A 19,663-nucleotide genomic window follows, 5' to 3' on the forward strand; every position below is an offset into this window, starting at 1 on the left:
CTCTTTGTGTCCTATGAACCTGTGGGATCAGTGCAGACTCTTCCTCCTGTTACTCACAGCCCCATGTAGCAGAGCTCAGGCTGCACCCGTCATGTCACCTCCTGTACTCTATGGACTGGGTGTCCCTGATCTGTGGTCCTGGGTGCTCTGGCTCGGGCTCCTCTATGTGCTGGTAAAAGCCTCTAAACTCTACCTGAAGTGGAGACATTTGGTTAAAGCTTTCAGTCCTTTTGAAGGTCCTAAGCGTCACTGGCTGTTTGGCAATGCTCATGAGGTAAGAGATGTGGGATGTATCGGGTTCTACGCTATGTTACATAATCTATAGGTTTACATATGAAGATTCAAAACGTATTAGCCCAATATTAGTCCACAGCTTTACACTAAAATCACTTGTCCTCTTCATTCCTCCATTTTAGTAGGTCGGGGGATTTTGTAAATCTTCACACCCAACATCATTCAGGGCAGCACAGTGGCTGAGTGGATAGCACTTCTGCCTTGCAGCACTGGGGTCCTGGGCCCGAATCCCACCAATGTCAACATCTGCAAAGAGTTTTGTATGTTCTCTCCGTGATTGTGTGGGTTTCCTCTGGGTCCTCCAGTTTCCTCCCACACTCCAAAACATACTGGTAGGTTGATTAGATTGTGAGCCCCATGGGGACAGGGACTGATTTGGCAAGCTTTGTGCAGTGCTGTGTAATCTGTGTGCGCTATATAAATATAGAATTATTATTATCATTACATTGATAGACAATTTATGTGTTTAGTTTCTATGAAAGGTTGGGGTTAGAAAAACGGAGAAAGAGGAACCTCTAAGGAATATACACTAAACTTTTATTCAAAGGGATTGTCCAGGCTTTTTAAAAATGTTATATAGGCTATATTGTTTAAATGCAAGACATCCGGGGGCTAATTAACAATATCATGCGTCTTGCTGGAAACACAATGTGGTCGTGTCCCGCCCCCGTGCGCTAGTGTTGCGTTATGAAATGCAACGCTTGTGGCACGTGTGACCGTGGCCTTAAAGGTTTTGACCACTTTAACTCATATTTTTGTAATGTGTGGGGGCAGAATATGAGGTAATTTCCCAATATACATGTATTAATAGTTCTGCTCCGCTTTCTTGATATGTAAGTGAAGCCTCCTGTCTTTTACCTCATCAGCCGGAGATTCCTGTCCATAAAATGGCCGCAGATGGAGGGTCATGTGATCTCTAACTGGCGATTGTTCATGGACAGATCACATGACCCTCCATCTGCGGCCATTTTATGGTCAGGAATCTCTGGCTGATGAGGTAAAAGACAGGAGGCTTTACTTTACATATCAAGAAAGCGGAGCAGAACTATTACTAGATGTATATTGGGAAATTACCTCATATCCTGCCCCAACACTTACACGCCCATTACAAAAAAGATGAGGTAAAGTGGCCAAGCCCTTTAAGAGTCAGCGATTTCTTCCTGGTCAGTGCTGTGTGCCCACTATAGCATCAGATTCATTGGGGCACATTTACTTACCTGTCCCGTCGCAATCCCAGAGGTGCATTGTCTGAAAAGGATTCGGAGCTGCCGTGATTCACTAAGACCGTGCGCCCGATATCCTGCATGTTTCGCTTCCCTGCTGAGGTCCGCCGGAGTTCACCTTCTTCTTCCTGGTGCATGTAAGTGCTTGGCTTGTGACACAATTTGAATTTTAAATCCCGCGCTCAGTGCGAACCAGTCGGGTTGTCCGAGGCCACGCCCTCGATTTGTGTCTCAGGAAAGTCGGTGTGATTGCGCTAAAATCCGATCACGTGCGCCAAAAACCCGTGGGCGCAACATGGAAATCATCGGGTATTCCAACGATAGTGCGGACCGCAGACCCTTAAGTAAATGAGCCCCAATGTGTAGAAGGCCCACGGCAGTGGTCATTACGGGTATCTTGGTACACAAACAGGGTGCCACAATAGAACAGGAGCGCCGGAGGAGGTGAGTATAAGGTCTTTTTTGTGTTATAACCCTTTTAGGTCTTATATAAAATGGTTAAAAAGACCAGACAATCCCTTTAAGGATCCGGTTTAATTTTCACTAGCATTTCTTTCAGAGATTTATCAAATCAGAGCTGGAGGTAAATGTAGGGACTTATCTGTGATAAACCTGATGTCAGCATCAGTCGTGGCCTTGTTCCTCGCCAATCAGTCATGATACCTGAGCTTAGAAAAGAGATGTTAGAAAACCTCGAATTTTCATGCCCCATTAGAGGTCGGTGCTCTCTGCAGGGTCATCTGCTACCGGGTTGGACCAACTACTCGTCTTACAAGGAGAAGTTCCTCTCGGCCATTCTACCGATTCTGCTCTCCTGACCAAACGCAACCAAAATCTACCATTAATATAAGACACTGGTCAATACTTAGAGTACATTCACACGACCGTATGGGGGACCTATCTACGACCGATGTATATACGCCGTATATCTGTCCCCCATACGGCAGGCACACATTGGGGGTCATTTACTAAGGGCCCGATTCGCGTTTTCCCAACTTGTTACCCGAATATTTCCGATTTGCGCCGATTTTCCCTGAATTGCTCCGGGATTTCGGCGCACGCGATCGGATTGTGGCGCATCGGCGCCAGCATGCACGCGACGGAAATCGGGGCGTGGCCGAACGAAAACCCGACGGATTCGGAAAAACCGCCGCATTTAAAAAAAAAAAAAATTGTCGCGAAAATTGCACTTACCTTCACTCAGCCCGGCTCGGTGTATTCCAGTGCGTTCCGATGCTCTTCAGCGCAGCAGCGCCATCTGGTGGACGTCCGAGGAACTACCTTAATAAATCCCGGCCGGACCCGAATCCACCGCAGAGAACGCGCCGCTGGATCGTGAATGGACCGGGTAAGTAAATCTGCCCCATTGTGTGAATATAGCCTTATATGTGTTGACCTCTACTGCTCCCAATTTGTACCCGACTACATCATATGGTCATTTTATTTTGAATTTGTTATCCACCCCTGAACACCTTTCAGCTGTTAAGAACATCCCTCTCTGGAGTACAGTGTCCATGGTAGGACATTATTAGGATTGACCCCCCAGCATGCATTGCACAGATGCTTATTAATGAGGGAGATTTATCAGAAGTGTCTGAGGTTAAATTGTTCTAGTCGCCCATGGCAACCAATCAGAGATCAGCTTAAATTTTAAAAACAGCTGTGCGAAAATGAAAGCTCACCTCTGATATGTTGCCATGGGCGACTAGCACAGTTCTGCTCTCAGACACTTCTGATAAATCTCAATTTATCAAAACAATTTTAACAAAATTAAATGAAAAGACGTATGGAAGCCACAATAAAAAATGTGCATGCTGGGAATATAATCTAATAGGCCCTGTACATGGCAAAAGTCCCCTACTTAAGGACACCTGACTTACAGACAACCCATAGTTACAGACAGACCCCTCTGACCTCTGGTGAAGTCTCTGGATGTTACTATAGTCCCAGACTGCAATGATCAGCTGTAAGGTGTCTGTAATGAAGCTTTATTGATAATCCTTGGTCCCATTACAGCAAAAAAAATTTGAAACTCCAATTGTCACTGAGACAAAAAAAAATAATTGTCTGTATCTACAATTATAAAATATACAGTTTCGACTTACATACAAATTCGACTTAAGAACAAACCTATGGACCCTATCTTGTATGTAACCCGGGGACTGCCTGTACATATATTTTCCACTCAATTTGTACTGAACCTTTGGATTTAATATGGACTGTGTACTTTCCCCTTAGCATTGTATAGGGCAGTGATATATGACCTCTGGAATCTATAAATCTGGAGTTTAATCTCTTCTTATGGCCTTTGTGATGTTCTCAGTCTGATAATATATCTGTGTTTTACAGCACCTGATGTTTTTCCTACATAAATAATACTGTCCATTCTGCTGAATTGTTCCAATTCTTAGTTGTTCTTATATCACAATTTAAAGTAAATCTACCATCAAAATCCATTATTATAAACCAGGGACATTACTCATAGATCCAGGCACCGTGACTGTGGTATCTTCTTATATTTGTTATCCATGGCCTCCTGCCTTCTAAAATCAACTTTTAAAATTATACTAATGTGTGGCTCTGGGGGAGCTATCCACTCTCCACTGTATTCCTCAGCACTTTCCCCCTCCCATTGTATTATATTACAGCAGGGAGAGGGAGGGGGGAAGTGGTGAGGGAGCAGAGGGGAGGGTGACACGGTGAAGACCTGTTAAGCTACATTGCGGAGGGGCTCTGGTAACACCCCACAGAGTCCTTCAGGCTCCTTAGCATAATTAGAACAGTTGATATTAGAAGGAAGGAGGCCATGAATAACTAATATAAGAAGATTACCACAGTCACGGTGCCCGGATCTAATAAATGCTCCTTATCATGATGGATTTTGGTTAGAGATGAGCGAACATACTCGTCCGAGCTTGATGCTCGTTCGAGCATTAGCGTACTCGAAACTGCTCGTTGCTCGGACGAATACTTCGCCCGCTCGAGAAAATGGCATCTCCCGCCGTTTTGCTTTTTGGCGGCCAGAAACAGAGCCAATCACAAGCCAGGAGACTCTGCACTCCACCCAGCATGACGTGGTACCCTTACACGTCGATAGCAGTGGTTGGCTGGCCAGATCAGGTGACCCTGGGATAGACTAGCCGCTGGCCGCGCTGCTCGGATCATTCTGTGTCTGGATGCCGCTAGGGAGAGAGCTGCTGCTGGTCAGGGAAAGCGTTAGGGTGTTCTATTAGCTTACTGTTAGGCAGGAGTGATTCTCCAAGAACCCAACAGCCCTTCTTAGGGCTACAATAACGTTATACATTTTTTTTTTTGTTTGCTTGTGGCTGGGCTTGCTGGCACTAGTAGTGCAGCTAGTACCATACTGTGAGGAATTTGCAGGGAGACCTGCGACCGTTGTGTTTAGCTCTTAGTGACACGCATATCCACCTCAAACACCGAAGTGGGACAATTTATTAGGGGTTTGAGTAGAATTAGGCACATTTTTTTTTTACCTTTATTTCATTTTATAGCTCAAACTCATCTTGCAAAGCACAAAATCCAGTTGTGTGCTGTCAGTGTAGGTTAGAAACTAGCCATAGCTATAGGATAGCATCGTTTTGTTAAAAAAAATAAAAAACTAAAAAAAAATAAACACAACATTTTTTTTTTTCAAGTTTACACTTTAATTTGGAAAATGTTTAACCCGAGGGCTAGGGGTAGAGGACGAGGGCGTGGACGTGGGCGTCCAACTACTGCAGGGGTCAGAGGCCGTGGTCCTGGGCGGGGTGAGACACCACCTGCTGATGGGGGAGCAGGGGAACGCCGCAGAGGTACACTCCCTAGGTTCATCATGTCTCAAGTTACTGGGACTCGTGGTAGAGCACTGTTGAGGCCAGAACAGTGTGAAGAGGTGATGTCGTGGATAGCGGACAATGCTTCTAGCCATTTGTCCACCAGTCAGTCTTCCACGCAGTCCACCCATGTCACCGAAATCGGCACTCCTCCAGCTCCTCCACCTCAGCCTCCTTCCCCCCAGTCTGCCCCCTCCCACCAAAATTTGGCATTTGAACCGGCATACTCTGAGGAACTGTTTTCTGGACCCTTCCCACAGTCACAAACCACTTGTCCTGCTGCTGCTGAGCTATTTTCCGATGCCCAGGTTTTCCACCAGTCGCAGTCTGTGGGTGATGATGACATTATTCACGTAGTGGAAGAAGTGTGTAAAGAGGTGTCGGACGATGAGGAGACACGGTTGTCAGACAGTGGTGAAGTTGTTGTCAGGGCAGGAAGTCCGAGGGGGGAGCAGACTGAGGGATCGGAGGATGATGAGGTGACAGACCCAAGCTGGGTTGATAGGCCGGGTGAACACAGTGCTTCTGAGACGGAGGCGAGTCCTATAGCAGAACAGGTTGGAAGAGGCAGTGGTGGGGCCAGACGGAGAGGCAGGGTCAGAGCTGGTACATCAGCGCCAAATGTTGCCCGTAGTCAAGCTCCCGTGGCGAGGGCTAGATTTTCAGAAGTCTGGAGGTTCTTTAAAGAAACACCGGATGACCGACGGACTGTGGTGTGCAACCTTTGCCAAACCAGGATCAGCAGGGGTTCCACCACTACTAGCTTAACTACCACGAGTATGCGCAGGCATCTGAATGCTAAACACCCCACTCAATGGCACCAAGCCCGTTCACCTCCGGCCGGGCACACCACTGCTCCTTCCCCTGTGTCATCTGCTAGTCAGCCCCCTGCCCAGGACCCCGGCCCAAACACCTCCCGTGCGAAAACCCCATCTTCGCCTCCACGATCCTCCACAGCATCCACCAGCGTTCAGCTCTCCATACCCCAGACGCTGGAGCGCAAAAGGAGGTATAGCGCAACCCACCCACACGCCCAAGCCCTCAACATCCACATCTCCAAGTTGCTTAGCCTGGAGATGCTGCCCTATAGGCTGGTAGAGACCGAGGCCTTTCAAAACCTCATGGCGGCGGCCGCCCCTCGGTATTCGGTCCCCAGCCGCCACTACTTTTCCCGATGTGCCGTCCCAGCCCTGCACAAGCACAGGTCAGAGAACATCCTCCGTGCCCTGACCAACGCCGTTTCTGACAAGGTCCACCTGACCACGGACACGTGGACGAGTGCTGCCGGGCAGGGCCACTATATATCGCGGACGGCACATTGGGTTAACTTGGTGGAGACTGGGACCGAGTCTGACCCTGGGGCTGGTCATATACTGCTGACGCCGAGGATTGCGGGGCCTACCTCGGTCCAGGTCTCAAAGGCCTACTATGCCTCCTCCTCCTCCCACCCCTCCTCCACCTCCTCCTCTGAATTACCATCCGTGGGCATGGCGCCATCAGTCGGTAGCTCTAGGCACAGCAGCAGTGCCATCGCTAAGCGACAGCAGGCAGTGCTCAAACTGCTGAGCCTAGGCGATAAAAGGCACACCGCCCAAGAGTTATTACAGGGCATCACGGCGCAGACTGATCTGTGGCTGGCACCGCTGAACCTGAAGCCAGGCATGGTTGTGTGTGACAACGGCCGTAACCTGGTGGCAGCTCTGCAACTCAGCAGACTGACACATGTGCCATGCCTGGCCCATGTGTTAAATCTCATAGTTCAGCGTTTCCTCAAGACATACCCCAATCTGTCTGATTTGCTCACGAAGGTGCGCCGCATCTGTGCGCATTTCAGGAAGTCCAGCACAGATGCTGCCACTCTCAGGGTAGCGCAGCGCCGCCTCCAACTGCCCGCTCACCGAATGTTGTGCGACGTGCCCACGAGGTGGAATTCAACATTAACCATGTTATCCAGAGTTTACCAGCAGCGCAGAGCGATTGTAGACTGCCAGATGTCAACTTCCACCAGAACTGGTAGTCAGGTCAGTCAGCTTCCTCAAGTCTACAATGAGGAGTGGACGTGGATGTCTGATATCTGTCAGGTGCTGAGTAACTTTGAGGAGTCAACACAGATGGTCAGTGGCGATGCCGCCATCATCAGCCTCACCATCCCGCTGCTTGGCCTGTTGAAAAACTCTCTGGTCAGCATGAAGTCGGAAGTTTTGCGCTCGTCACAAGAGACGGGGGAAGAAGATTCCCTTGTTGATAGCCAAAGCACCCTCAGGTCTGTTTCTCAGCGCATATCGGAGGAGGTGGAGGAGGATGAGGAGGAAGAGGAGGAAAATGTTGGCGAGACAGAAGAGGGGACCATTGTTCAGTCCTTCACTGTTCAGCGTGTATGGGCAGAAGAAGAGGAGTTGGAGGAGTTGGAGGAGGAGGAAATGGACAGTCAGGCCAGTGAGGGGAGTGAATTCTTGCGCGTTGGGACTCTGGCGCATATGGCAGATTTCATGCTAAGCTGCCTATCCCGTGACCCTCGCGTTCAAAGAATTTATTCCAGCACCGATTACTGGGTATTCACTCTCCTGGACCCACGGTACAAGCAAAATCTTTCCACTCTCATCCCTGGAGAGGAAAGGAGTGTGAGAATGCATGAATACCAGCAGGCCCTGGTGCACAAGCTGAAACAGTATTTCCCTTCTGACAGCGCTAGCGGCAGAGGGCGTACTTCTGCAGGACAAGTAGCGAGGGAGAGTAGGCGACCAGGCAGCTTGTCCAGTACTGGCAGGGGTACGCTTTACAAGGCCTTTGCCAGTTTTATGTCACCCCAGCAAGACACTGTCACCTGTCCCCAGTCTCGGCAGAGTAGGGCTGATCTTTACAGAAAGATGGTGAGGGAGTACGTAGCTGACCATACCATCGTCCTAAATGATCACACATCTCCCTACAACTACTGGGTTTCAAAGCTGGACATGTGGCACGAACTGGCACTGTACGCCTTGGAGGTTCTTGCCTGCCCTGCCGCTAGCGTGTTGTCCGAGCGGGTTTTCAGTGCAGCTGGTGGCATCATCACCGATAAGCGTACACGCCTGTCGACTGACAGCGCTGACAGGCTGACGCTTATCAAGATGAATAAAGCCTGGATTTCTCATAATTTCCAATCTCCACCAGGTGAAAGAAGCTGAACCTGAATAATGTATGCACTCCTCCTCCTCATTGTCCTCCTTCTCCTCCTCTTTGTACACTAAAGCAGAGGAAACTGGCTATTTTTTTGCCAGGGCCAACTGGCTCTGGCTATAGTACTCTATGTATTTAATTTTTCTGGAGGGCCAACTACCCTGTCCTCTGTTTTAAACAATTTTTGGGAGTGCCACATACAGGCACTCAATCTATGTAATTTTTCTGGAGGACCAGCTACCTGCTCCTCTGGTTTGAAAACTTTTTTGGACTGCCACATACAGGCACTCAATTTATTTAATCTTTTTGGAGGACCAGCTACCTGTTCCTCTGGTTTGAAAACTTTTTTGGACTGCCACATACAGGCACTCAATCTATGTAATTTTTCTGGAGGACCAGCTACCTGCTCCTCTGGTTTGAAAACTTTTTTGGACTGCCACATACAGGCACTATCCAAATTAAATTGTCTCCATAGCAGCCTCCACACGTCGTCTTTTTAGCTGCCTTCACACGTTGTCTCCATTGCTACCTCCACACGTCATCGCCATAGCTGCCTCCAAAAGTAGTCCATATAGCTGCCTCCATACATGGTCCCCTTATCAAACGAGCTGTGTCAGGCAGAATTTTGGATTGTTTTCATGGCTTCCATGTTAACTTTGTCGCCACCCTGCTGTGTAATCCACAAAATATACTGGCAAACTTTTATCATTTACCAATATTATTTCAGCGCTTCTTGTGCATCTGTTTACATTCCCCTCACCCACCAGAACCCAAACTTATAAGAACGCTACTACACTTGATCTTATACAAAAGGTTCTTAGAAGTGCTGTTTGGGGAGTAGCCTAGAGACAGGGGCTTGGATTGGCAAAAGCTCGCCTGGCAGCGGAGCGCCAGCTCCATCCCAAGATCCAACTGACATAGTTTTAACTGCAGCACCTTTAATCTACTACTAGTTCACTGCCTCCATACATGGTTCCCTTATCAAACGAGCTGTGTCAGGCAGAATTTTGGGTTGTTTTCATGGCTTCCACATCAAACTTGTTAACTTTGTCGCCACCCTGCTGTGTAATCCCCAAAATATACTGGCAAACTTTTATCATGTACCGATATTATTTGAGCGCTTCTTGCTCACCTCCTTTGGTTCCTCTCTGCCACCCATTGGTTTGAAGCCTGAGTCCATTTAGGGTATGTCGCCATGACACTCTCTAGCCTGCCGCTGCTGCCGCTGCCTCTGCATGCCGTCCCCTATAGTGTCAGGGTCAATTATTGGATGTTTTAGATGCTATCTAGCTTCATTCTGTCACTCTGTCATGGCCATGCTGTTGCCCATAATTTTGGCATAATGGTGTGATTAAGCAGCCTCAGAGGCATCCATGCATGCTGCCCCTGCTGTTTCCTGTCCATTTCCGTGGTGTTTCCATCCTTTTCTGAGGTTCCCAGGTGTTTGGCCAAGCTTCCCTGTGCAGACCCTTGGTCCCCTTGAAAAATGCTCGAGTCTCCCATTGACTTCAATGGGGCTCGTTATTCGAGACGAGCACTCGAGCATCGGGAAAAGTTCGTCTCGAATAACGAGTACCCAAGCATTTTAGTGCTCGCTCATCTCTAATTTTGGTACATTTCCTTTAAAGGGGGTTTGTGGAAACAAAACTATGAAATAACCCCTTTAACTAATAATGTGATGAGCATTGATGACTGATATGGGATATTAATTAGATCCGTATTTTATCTGTAGTTCCATGGGGACGGCAAAGACCTGGACATTATAGCTGGATATGCTGAACAATACCCATACGCCTATCCTTTATGGCTGGGAAATTTCTTTGCATCGCTGACTATATGCCACCCGGATTATGCAAAGGCCGTCCTGTCCAGACAGGGTAAGATCTGGAGAGCTGGAGGAACACAAAAAAAGTTATATCCCATCTAGTGGTTTATAGAGTTAAAATGTAGTCTCACTTCTTACCACTTTTTATTGTTCCAACATAAATACAAATAGTCTTGAAAAAAAAGTCTACTAAAATCATCTTCGATTTTTCTATGTTTGCTCCACAAAATCTAAATGTATCCATTATGAGACAATCTCAACAATTTCTTTGACTTCAGACTGATGTAAAATCTTCTTTTTCTGCAGATCCGAAGGATAATTTTGGCTACTACTTTATTACTCCATGGATTGGTATGTGATTTGGTTATTCTTCATGTCAATAGGTCCCATTATGCTACCAGAATATATTCCAATATGTCGCTAAGAGTATTCTAAGAGCGACAGCCTCACCCAATCTGACATTGATGGCCTATTCTTAGGAGGGGCTACCAAATCTGTGAATATAATCCCTGAAAACTCCATTATTGGTAGTGCCAATCAGTTGATAAATCTAGAGTACATTCAACTTCGAGAAACAAACAATTTACAGTTCATATATACATAAAACACTCCATATTACATATCTTGTAGTGATCCGAAATTCTATCCTTCAGAGCACCATTCACATTTCTCAGCCTTCAGAGCTCAAATCTTTCAGAAAAAAATTACTATAAGACCTCAGTTAGACCTTGGGGTCCCAATTCGATCTGTATATCATCTTTGCGTGAAATCAGTAAAAAAGCATAAAAAAGTAAAAGGCGTGGACCACTAGAGAAGATGCAGTTGAGAACATTGGGGCTTATTTACTAACGGTCTGCGACCGCACTTTTGTCTGGTTTTCCGACGTTTTCGGGTTTTGCACGGCTGTGACATGTATTTAGAAGGGGATTGTGTTGCACACAATCGAATTTTGGCACAGCTGCGCTGGCTCTCATGTGGCAGAAATCGGGGGGCGGGCCGTCAGACGATCCGACTGATTCGGACTGAGTGCGGGATTTAACTTTCAAATTGTGTCGCAAGATCAAGCCCTTACATGCACCAGGAAGAAGAAGGTGAACCTGAGCGGAGAAGCGACACATGCAGGATATCGGGCGTACGATCTTAGTGAATCGCGGCACATGGCATTATCATCAGGCAATGCACTTTCTGTGAACTCCCACGGAAGGGTGAGTAAATGTGCCCTAATGTCAATTCTCAATAAAATCAACTGCATCTTCTACAGCGGCGCACAACTTTTATTTTATTATACGTTTTGGGGTAGGATCCCTTGTGGCAGTGCAAACCGTCTATTTTTACAATCAGTGAAAAACCAAACATGAAAACTTACCTAGATGTGAGTACGATGACACACATCAAACTTACATCAGCAGATCCCGCGCCGGAACCTCTGGGAAAGAGGATTCAGCAAGTACAACATACTTATGATTACATTGTGAACCTACACTAACCATGACCGGAAATAGCAGTGGATATAAAATTCAATGTGATTCAACAGTCGTATCATATATCATGTCTTATTCCATGTCTTATCATAGGCCTATGTTCATAATAAAAATATACTCGATATCTTTCCACTTAGGGAAGGGGCTCCTGGTGTTGTCAGGACAGAAATGGTTTCATCACCGCCGGCTGCTGACCCCGGGATTCCATTACGATGTCCTGAAGCCATATGTCACACTGATGTCCGACTGTGTCACCATCATGCTGGTAATTCTATACATAGTATTCCATAGTATTTCATTATGAGTGTCATTTCTGTTGGTCTTCTCATTATTTAGGACAAATGGGAACGTCTTATCCCAGATGAGAACCCAGTGGAGCTCTTCCATCATGTCAGCCTCATGACCCTGGACACCATCATGAAATGTGCCTTCAGCTACCAAAGTAACTGCCAGATGGACAGGTAAGTTATACATTTAAGGAGAAGTCCACCAAAAATTCCACTTGTGGGTGGGAAGTAGGCAAGGAGACCAGTGAAGCTAATGAATATGTGGTGATACCTGCCAATGGTTTCTCACCGCTGAATCCTATAACAGTTCTTGGTTTGTGCTTGGATCCACTTTTATCCAGTCTAGACAATGCTCTGGCCAAATGGATCAACAGTAGTGGCACAAATTCATCCGGTAGTTGATAGCAGTGTGCTCATCTAGAGTTTTAGCAGTTTAGTTCAATGGATTTCATTGTAGGCTCGTGAAAGTGACTTATAGGGCAGCTACCCCCGATATGTGACACTAGACAGTACTTCATGCTAGGCCCTAAAAAATGAACTAATCAAATAAGGACTTGATCAAGAAGACCTCATTATACCAATGTTAACCCATACTCTACTCTATCCTCACAGTGAGAGTGCTTACATCAAAGCAGTTTATGATCTCTCCTACCTGGTGGACTTCAGATTTGTCTGTCTCCCCTACCATAATGATCTGATATTTCACCTGAGCCCTCATGGATACCGTTTTCGAAGAGCATTGAGAATAGCGCATGAGCACACGGGTGAGGCTGATGTCCACTGGTATTATGGATAAAAATAATACATAATGCTACACTGTTTGACATTACCAAATAATAAAGACCAGGGTCTATGAGGTACAAGATTTTAGGACGTCTTTCCCTTATTCTTTCTTTCTCTACATGACTCAGATAAAGTCATCAAAGAGAGGAAACAATCTCTGAAGGAAGATACAGAGCTGGAGAAGATCCAGAAGAAGAGACACCTGGACTTCCTTGATATCCTCCTCTGTGCTAAGGTGGGGTCTGGTGGCATTAATGGCTTTGTAACATATCTTCTTTTTATTTGGATATGAGGCTTGTAGCCAGAAGACTAGGTGCTAGAGTGGGACTATTGTAGAGTCCATGGCCAGAGTGCTCTCATAGCCATTGGTCAGGTGAAGATCTCAATGAAGAACAGGGACCAGCAGGGTTTCCTCAAATCAAGGGTCTCATGTATTTAGTGGTTAATAAGGGGCCCATCACTATTAGGCTACATTCACACTAACGTGTGCCCCGCTGTGCTGGCAGACGTCGGCACACGGGAGAGGAGGAGGGGTGAGCGTTGCTCGCCACTCTCCATAGAGATACATGGCGCACGGCGCCATAATACGGGAGAGATAATACATGTCCTATCTTTTCCCTGGGTGCGGAGCCGCGCGTGTGCTAAACCATACCGCTCCATGCGCCCATTGCCAGCCTATGGGGACGTTTATATCCAGCCGCGAGCTCTCCATATCTCTCCATATAGGTATAGTACATGGCACCGTAATACGGGGAAAGATAAGACATGTCCTATCTTTTCCCCAGGTACGGAGCTGCACCATACCGCTCCGTACCGCTCCATTGCCAGCCTATGGGCGGTGTATATACATACGGCCGCAAGCTTGCGGCCATATATATGTCCCCTAACGGTCCTGGGAATGTTACCTAAGTCTACATATAGACTAAAAAAATGTAAACAAATGTCAAATGTACCACATTCTAAAAGAAGAATGTTTGACTTTCATTCATCAAAAGGCGATATGGTTCCTGTTATATTTTCTAGGATGAGAATGGTCAGGGTCTGTGTGATGAAGACCTCCGGGCTGAGGTGGACACCTTCATGTTTGAGGGACATGATACAACGGCCAGCGGCATCTCCTGGATATTATACTGCCTGGCTAAGTACCCCGAGCACCAGGAGAAATGCCGGGAGGAGATCAGAGAAGTTCTGGAGGGGAGGAACATAGAATGGTAAGAACTTAGCATGTTTAATGGCCATTACATGTTTAACCTTCATATTAGGTAGTTTTGCAATAGTAGCTGCAATGGTCTCAAACCTCTATGAGTACATGACTCCAAGTCCAGTAATGGAGGCAGCAGTATGGTAAGTACCTCTTCTTAGTCCTTTCCACACTGGTAAAACGCCTGTTACAAACTGTGTAATAGGCCTGAAGCTAAGGTCATTTTATATCTTTAAAGGGGTTTTCCCACGAATTAGCTGATCGGTGGGATCTCAGTGATGAGACCACCTCAGATCACAAAGGTGAGGGGGCCGATAAGATCCCAGTTACCTCAGTCGGACCCCTCGTCGCTCCTGGAGAGTAATGGACCAGACAGCCGCACATGACCGTTCTGCTCCATACATCTCATCGATCTGTCAGCTCCATAGAGATAAATTAAGTAGAACGATCATGCGCTACGAGGGGTCCAAAGGATGCACCTGGAACCCCATCGGACCCCTCGTCTCATTACTGAGACCCCCACCAATCAGCAAATTAGGCCCTATCCGTATCTTGAATTTGTGGGACAACCCCTTTAAATGAAATCTATCACCAGGATCAAAGATTATAAACCAAGCACACTTATGTGCTGCAGTGTGCCCCCTCTGTGAAGATTCACTCTTCGTTTAGCTTTTCATGCCCTTGTCAAAATAGGCTTTAAAAATTATGCAAATAAGCCTGAGAGGCTCCAGGCTCAATTAACAGCTATGGAGCCTAGAGCCCCGCAGGCTCGTTTGCATAATTTCTAAACCTTTTTTTTAAAAAAAACAAGGTCATAAAGAGCAGAAAAGAGTGAGGCTGCACACTCCGGAATGTAAGTGTGCTTGGTTTATAATCTTTGATCCTGGTGATAAATTTATTTTAAAAATATAAAATTACCTTTAGCTTCAGGCCAATTGCACATCATTTCTAATAGGTGATTTACCAGTGAGGGAAGGACTAAGATGAGGTACTTAACATATAGCTGGCTCCATTACTGGTCCACACACCAGCATGTAAGTGCACTTGGTTTACAACTTGAAAGGAAACCTACCATCAGGAATCTACAAATTAAGGCAGATCAGATGGTAGTTTCCTCTTAACATCCTAAGCCCTAAACTATCTTTCTCTAATCCTTTAATACTTCCTAACCTGACCTAAAGTTTATCTAACTAATATGCAAATTATTGGCAAAGGTTACTGGGGCGTGGAGAAGCCTCTCCAGGCAGTGGGATATTCAGGAGACTCCATGCCCCAGTAGCCTCTGCCAAAAATGTGCTTATTAGTTTGATAACATTTAGGTCAGGTTAGGAAGTATTAAAGGATTGGAGAAATATAGTTCAGGATATTGGGAGGAACCTATCATCAGATCTACCTTACTAGGTAGATTCCTGATGGTAGGTTTCCTTTAAGGGGTTTTGCCTAAATTCTGGTATCTCAGAACTCCGGATAGTTGGGTAAGTACAGGCGTGATGATGCAACCTGGAACCTGATAAGGGTATGTACACGTTTTTGGTTTTTTTTGCCACCTGTGCCCTGACCCCAAGGGGTTTTCCAAAATTCCTAAAAAAACCCACTTTCATTATACTCTGGAAATCTTTTTGAAGACCACTTTTTATTATTTTTAGTTGGTGTTCTTGTAGTTTTTGTCACATGTCTTTAAGGTTTTTTATATATGTTTAACGTTTTTGATTTTATGTTACACAGGGAGGACCTGAGTAAGCTGCCATACACCACCATGTGCATTAAGGAGAGCATGCGCCTCTACCCGCCTGTACCAGGAGTGGCTCGGGAACTCAAAGAACCAATCACCTTCTGTGATGGACGGAGCCTTCCGAAAGGTTCAGTCATTTTACCCAAAGGCAGTGCCTATATCATTTCCATAATCAGGATTTGCCCATTAGGATATATATGTGAACAGTCTTTATGCTTTCTATGCAGGTGTTGATGTTTTTATTAGTATATATTCTATAAACCGCTGCCCCAGTATTTGGGAGAATCCAGAGGTAAGTACACAGTTACTTTATTTCTAATTAAAAAAAGTTCACCACTAATTGATTTATTAACAATAGCTTATGCTCTGGGGACCTGGGTTCAAGTCCCAGGGTCAACATCTGCAAAGAGTTTGTGTATTCTCTCAGTGTTTGCGTGTTTCCTCCTCTGGTTTCCTCCCACACTCCAAAACATACTGGTAGTTTGATTAGATTATGAGCCCCATTGGGGACTGGGACTGATCTGGCAAGTGCTGTGTAATCTGTGTGCACTATACAGGCGGTCCCCGGGTAACGTACAGGATAGGTTCTGTAGGTTTGTTCTTAAGTTGAATTTGTATGTAAGTCGGAACTGTATACTTTATAATTGTAACCCCAGCCAAAAATTTTTTGCTCTCTGTGACAATTGGATTTTAAAAATGTTGGGTTGTCATAAGAACCAGGATTAATAATAAATCTTCATTACAGACGCCTGTGATAACTGTTACAGCTGATTATTGTAGCCTAAGACTAAAGTACAGTAATTACCAACATCCAGAGGTCCGTGTGTAACTAGGGGTCGTCTGTAAGTTGGGTGTTCTTAATTATTAATTATTATTATTATTATTATTATTATTATTATGCTCTTGTGGCTCATAGGGAACACCCTCCTAAAACCCATATTCCCTAAAAGCACATTAGAAAAAAAATCAGTTTTAGTTTTGGTAAATTGAATCATTATAAGCCAATCTAATTTCTTTTTGGTATTCTATGGCCTGGAAATCAGAATGAATCATTTTTCCTTCTTTGTTCTTACCATGTCAGGGGGGGGCTACAAAATTGGGGCAATAAGTCTTTATATGATGCAGCATAAACATTACCCCCAGGGGAAGTGACAACGTGGAAAAAAATAATATGCAACAAAATCTGAGCAGAAGATTACAAATCTGTTACTTTGTAGCACAAAATAATTAACAATCTATTGCAAAGTCCCTTTAAGAATGCAGGAGGATAGAGAGCTGCTGTGCTGTAATAACCATTATAAAGGGAAAAATTGATAAGATTTCTTATTTCCCTTTAGGTGTTTGATCCTCTGAGGTTTTCTCCAGAAAATACATCCCATAGACACCCCCATGCCTTCCTGCCCTTCTCTGCAGGGGGGAGGTAATGTGTTTTCTTTCATCTATGTACTCCATGCTATATATTATGCTTTTAGATGTTTTTATTATTTGCTCGCTGTTTCTCTTGACACTCAGCTGCTTCTTTCATACTGTGAATGGTCTCAGTCCATAGTGGTGGTAACACATAGTAAAGTGACTCCCTGCAACTATTGTTGCCACCTTACGGTAATGTCATTTTGCAAAGAGCCTTCCTTGTAGTATGTTCCTAATAACATGTCCTATAAGTAGACAGCATGTTATGGAGCAAAACAAATAACATGCTGCCTGCAGATAGGACACTATGTACAATCTGCTCAGCCCATCCTGCTCTATAGCATGCTGCCTGCAGATAGGACACTATGTACAATCTACTCAGCTCCTCCTGCTCTATAACATGCTGCCTGCAGATAGGACACTATGCACCATCTACTTGGCTACTTCTGCTGTATAACATGCAGCCTGAAGATAGGACACTATGTACAATCTACTCAGCTCCTCCTGCTCTATAACATGCTGCCTGCAGATAGGAGACTATGTACAATCTGCACAGCTCCTCCTGCTCTATAACATGCTGCCTGCAAATAGGACACTATGTACAATCTGCTCAGCTCCTCCTGCTCTATAACATGCTGCCTGCAGATAGGACACTATGTGCAATCTGCTCAGCTCATCCTGCTCTATAACATGCTGCCTGCAGATAGGACACTATGTACAATATTCTCAGCTCCTCCTGCTCTATATCATGCTGCCTGCAAATAGGACACTATGTACAATCTGCACAGCTCCTCCTGCTCTATAACATACTGCGTGCAAATAGGACACTATGTACAATCTGCTCAGCTCCTCCTGTTCTATAACATGCTGCCTGCAGATAGGACACTATGTGCAATCTGCTCAGCTCATCCTGCTCTATAACATGCTGCCTGCAGATAGGACACTATGTACAATATGCTCAGATCCCCCTAATCTAGTGATCTGAAGCAGTACTGGATCACAATAAAGGCAGTTTGGGTGATAGCCCAGGACCCAAGCCTTCTAGGTTCTCAAAAGGTCCTGAAACTGCAGATTGAAAGCAGCAGAAGGGACGCATCCTCCATTCCCTAAGCAGCTGATTCTAGCATCATATATAGGAATTGATTCCAGACTTGTAGGCCTATAATATTCATACACCCCAATATTCTTAATCCACCTCTGATCTGAAGTCTGATAGTGCTCTGATTATTTTGTGTACTACTTTGTTTTAGGAACTGCATTGGTCAGAACTTTGCGATGAATGAAATGAAAGTTGCGGTGGCTCTGACGTTACAGAGATACGAGTTACACACGGTCCCGGGGAAGGAGCCATTGGTGTTAGCTCAGTTAGTCCTACGCGCCCTGAATGGGATTCATGTCCATCTAAAGAAGATAAACTGCGCCAAGAAGAAGAAGAAGAACTAATCTGAAGATGATATGGCCCAAACTTTTTGATAGTTACAAAAATGTTGTAATCAATTTTTTATAAATTGTTCATTATTATAAATGGATTTAATCCTCTTCTATGTAATCCTTTCATGGTGATTACCAACATATTCTGCAGTCCATAGATATGGACTATGATCCCCTGTATTAAAGGAGTTGTCCAGGAATTAAAACAAAACAAAAAAAACACAAAATTTCAATACACAGCACTGCACTAGTATACATGTTATTTTTGGTATTGCAGCTTAACCTGATTAACTTGACTTTAAAATAATCTAGGAATAGTGCTGTTTTTGAAAAATAGAGGCCATGTTTATCTGGTCTGTGATAATCCCTTTAAAGGAAATCTACCACCAGGATAAAAAATTGTAAACCAAGCACACTGACATACTGTTGAGTGCCCCCTCTGGTAGGGTCTGCTTTTCTTTTAGCTTCTTAGGACCTTATTTTTACAAGAAAAAGGTTTCAAAAATTATGCAAATGAGCCTCCGGGGCTCCAGACTCTATTGATTTCTATGGAGTTTGGAGCTCACCTGCATAATTTTTAAAACCTCTTTTTCTTAAAAACAAAGGCATACGAAGCTACAAGAAGATCAGATCCTGCCAGAGGGGGCGCACACACTAGTATGTCAGTGTGCTTGGTTTACAATCCTTCATCCTGGTGGTAGATTTCCTTTAAGGGGCCTTTTATTTGCCATAAAGTAGCAATGTCTTGTGACTTCTATCTGTGGAGTAAAAATGAGAAGATTCCACCAGTGGGCTCGCGCTAATTTTACAAAGTTCTTTTTGACTATTATTTTTGTTTTTTGGAAATTAAAAAAAAAGGCCAGGATAGGATAAAAAAAAGATTTATAAAAAACATTTCCACCGTAATTTACCAAGATTTCAACGTTGCTGATCTTATGGTTTCTGGTTACCTCGCAATACCTTAGAGATACTGTCATATTGCTGGCCTCACCAGTCACATGCTGCCA

General features: G+C 45.0%; 1 protein-coding gene across 1 annotated transcript; it reads left to right on the forward strand.

Annotated features, from left to right (window-relative positions):
• On the forward strand, nucleotides 1–18,764 carry LOC140104757 (cytochrome P450 4A4-like). The gene is made up of 12 exons (XM_072128429.1): nucleotides 1–274; nucleotides 10,239–10,383; nucleotides 10,638–10,682; nucleotides 11,950–12,077; nucleotides 12,149–12,273; nucleotides 12,712–12,863; nucleotides 13,011–13,117; nucleotides 13,906–14,093; nucleotides 15,809–15,942; nucleotides 16,043–16,107; nucleotides 17,153–17,235; nucleotides 18,476–18,764. Exons 1-12 carry the CDS (start codon nucleotides 14–16, stop codon nucleotides 18,666–18,668), a joined length of 1,626 nt encoding a protein of 541 aa, XP_071984530.1. The 5' UTR covers nucleotides 1–13; the 3' UTR covers nucleotides 18,669–18,764.
• Nucleotides 18,765–19,663: the final 899 nt, after the last annotated feature.

The sequence above is a fragment of the Engystomops pustulosus genome, chromosome 10 (genome assembly GCF_040894005.1).
Source record: "Engystomops pustulosus chromosome 10, aEngPut4.maternal, whole genome shotgun sequence".
Taxonomy (NCBI): Eukaryota; Metazoa; Chordata; class Amphibia; order Anura; family Leptodactylidae; genus Engystomops; species Engystomops pustulosus.

Coding starts and splice junctions, on each gene's coding strand:
- LOC140104757 (XM_072128429.1), top strand. CDS start 14: ATGAACCTGTGGGATCAGTGCAGACTCTTCCTCCTGTTACTCACAGCC. Junction 10,384..10,637: donor GGCCGTCCTGTCCAGACAGG/GTAAGATCTGGA, acceptor CTTTTTCTGCAG/ATCCGAAGGATAATTTTGGC. Junction 12,078..12,148: donor ACTGTGTCACCATCATGCTG/GTAATTCTATAC, acceptor CTCATTATTTAG/GACAAATGGGAACGTCTTAT.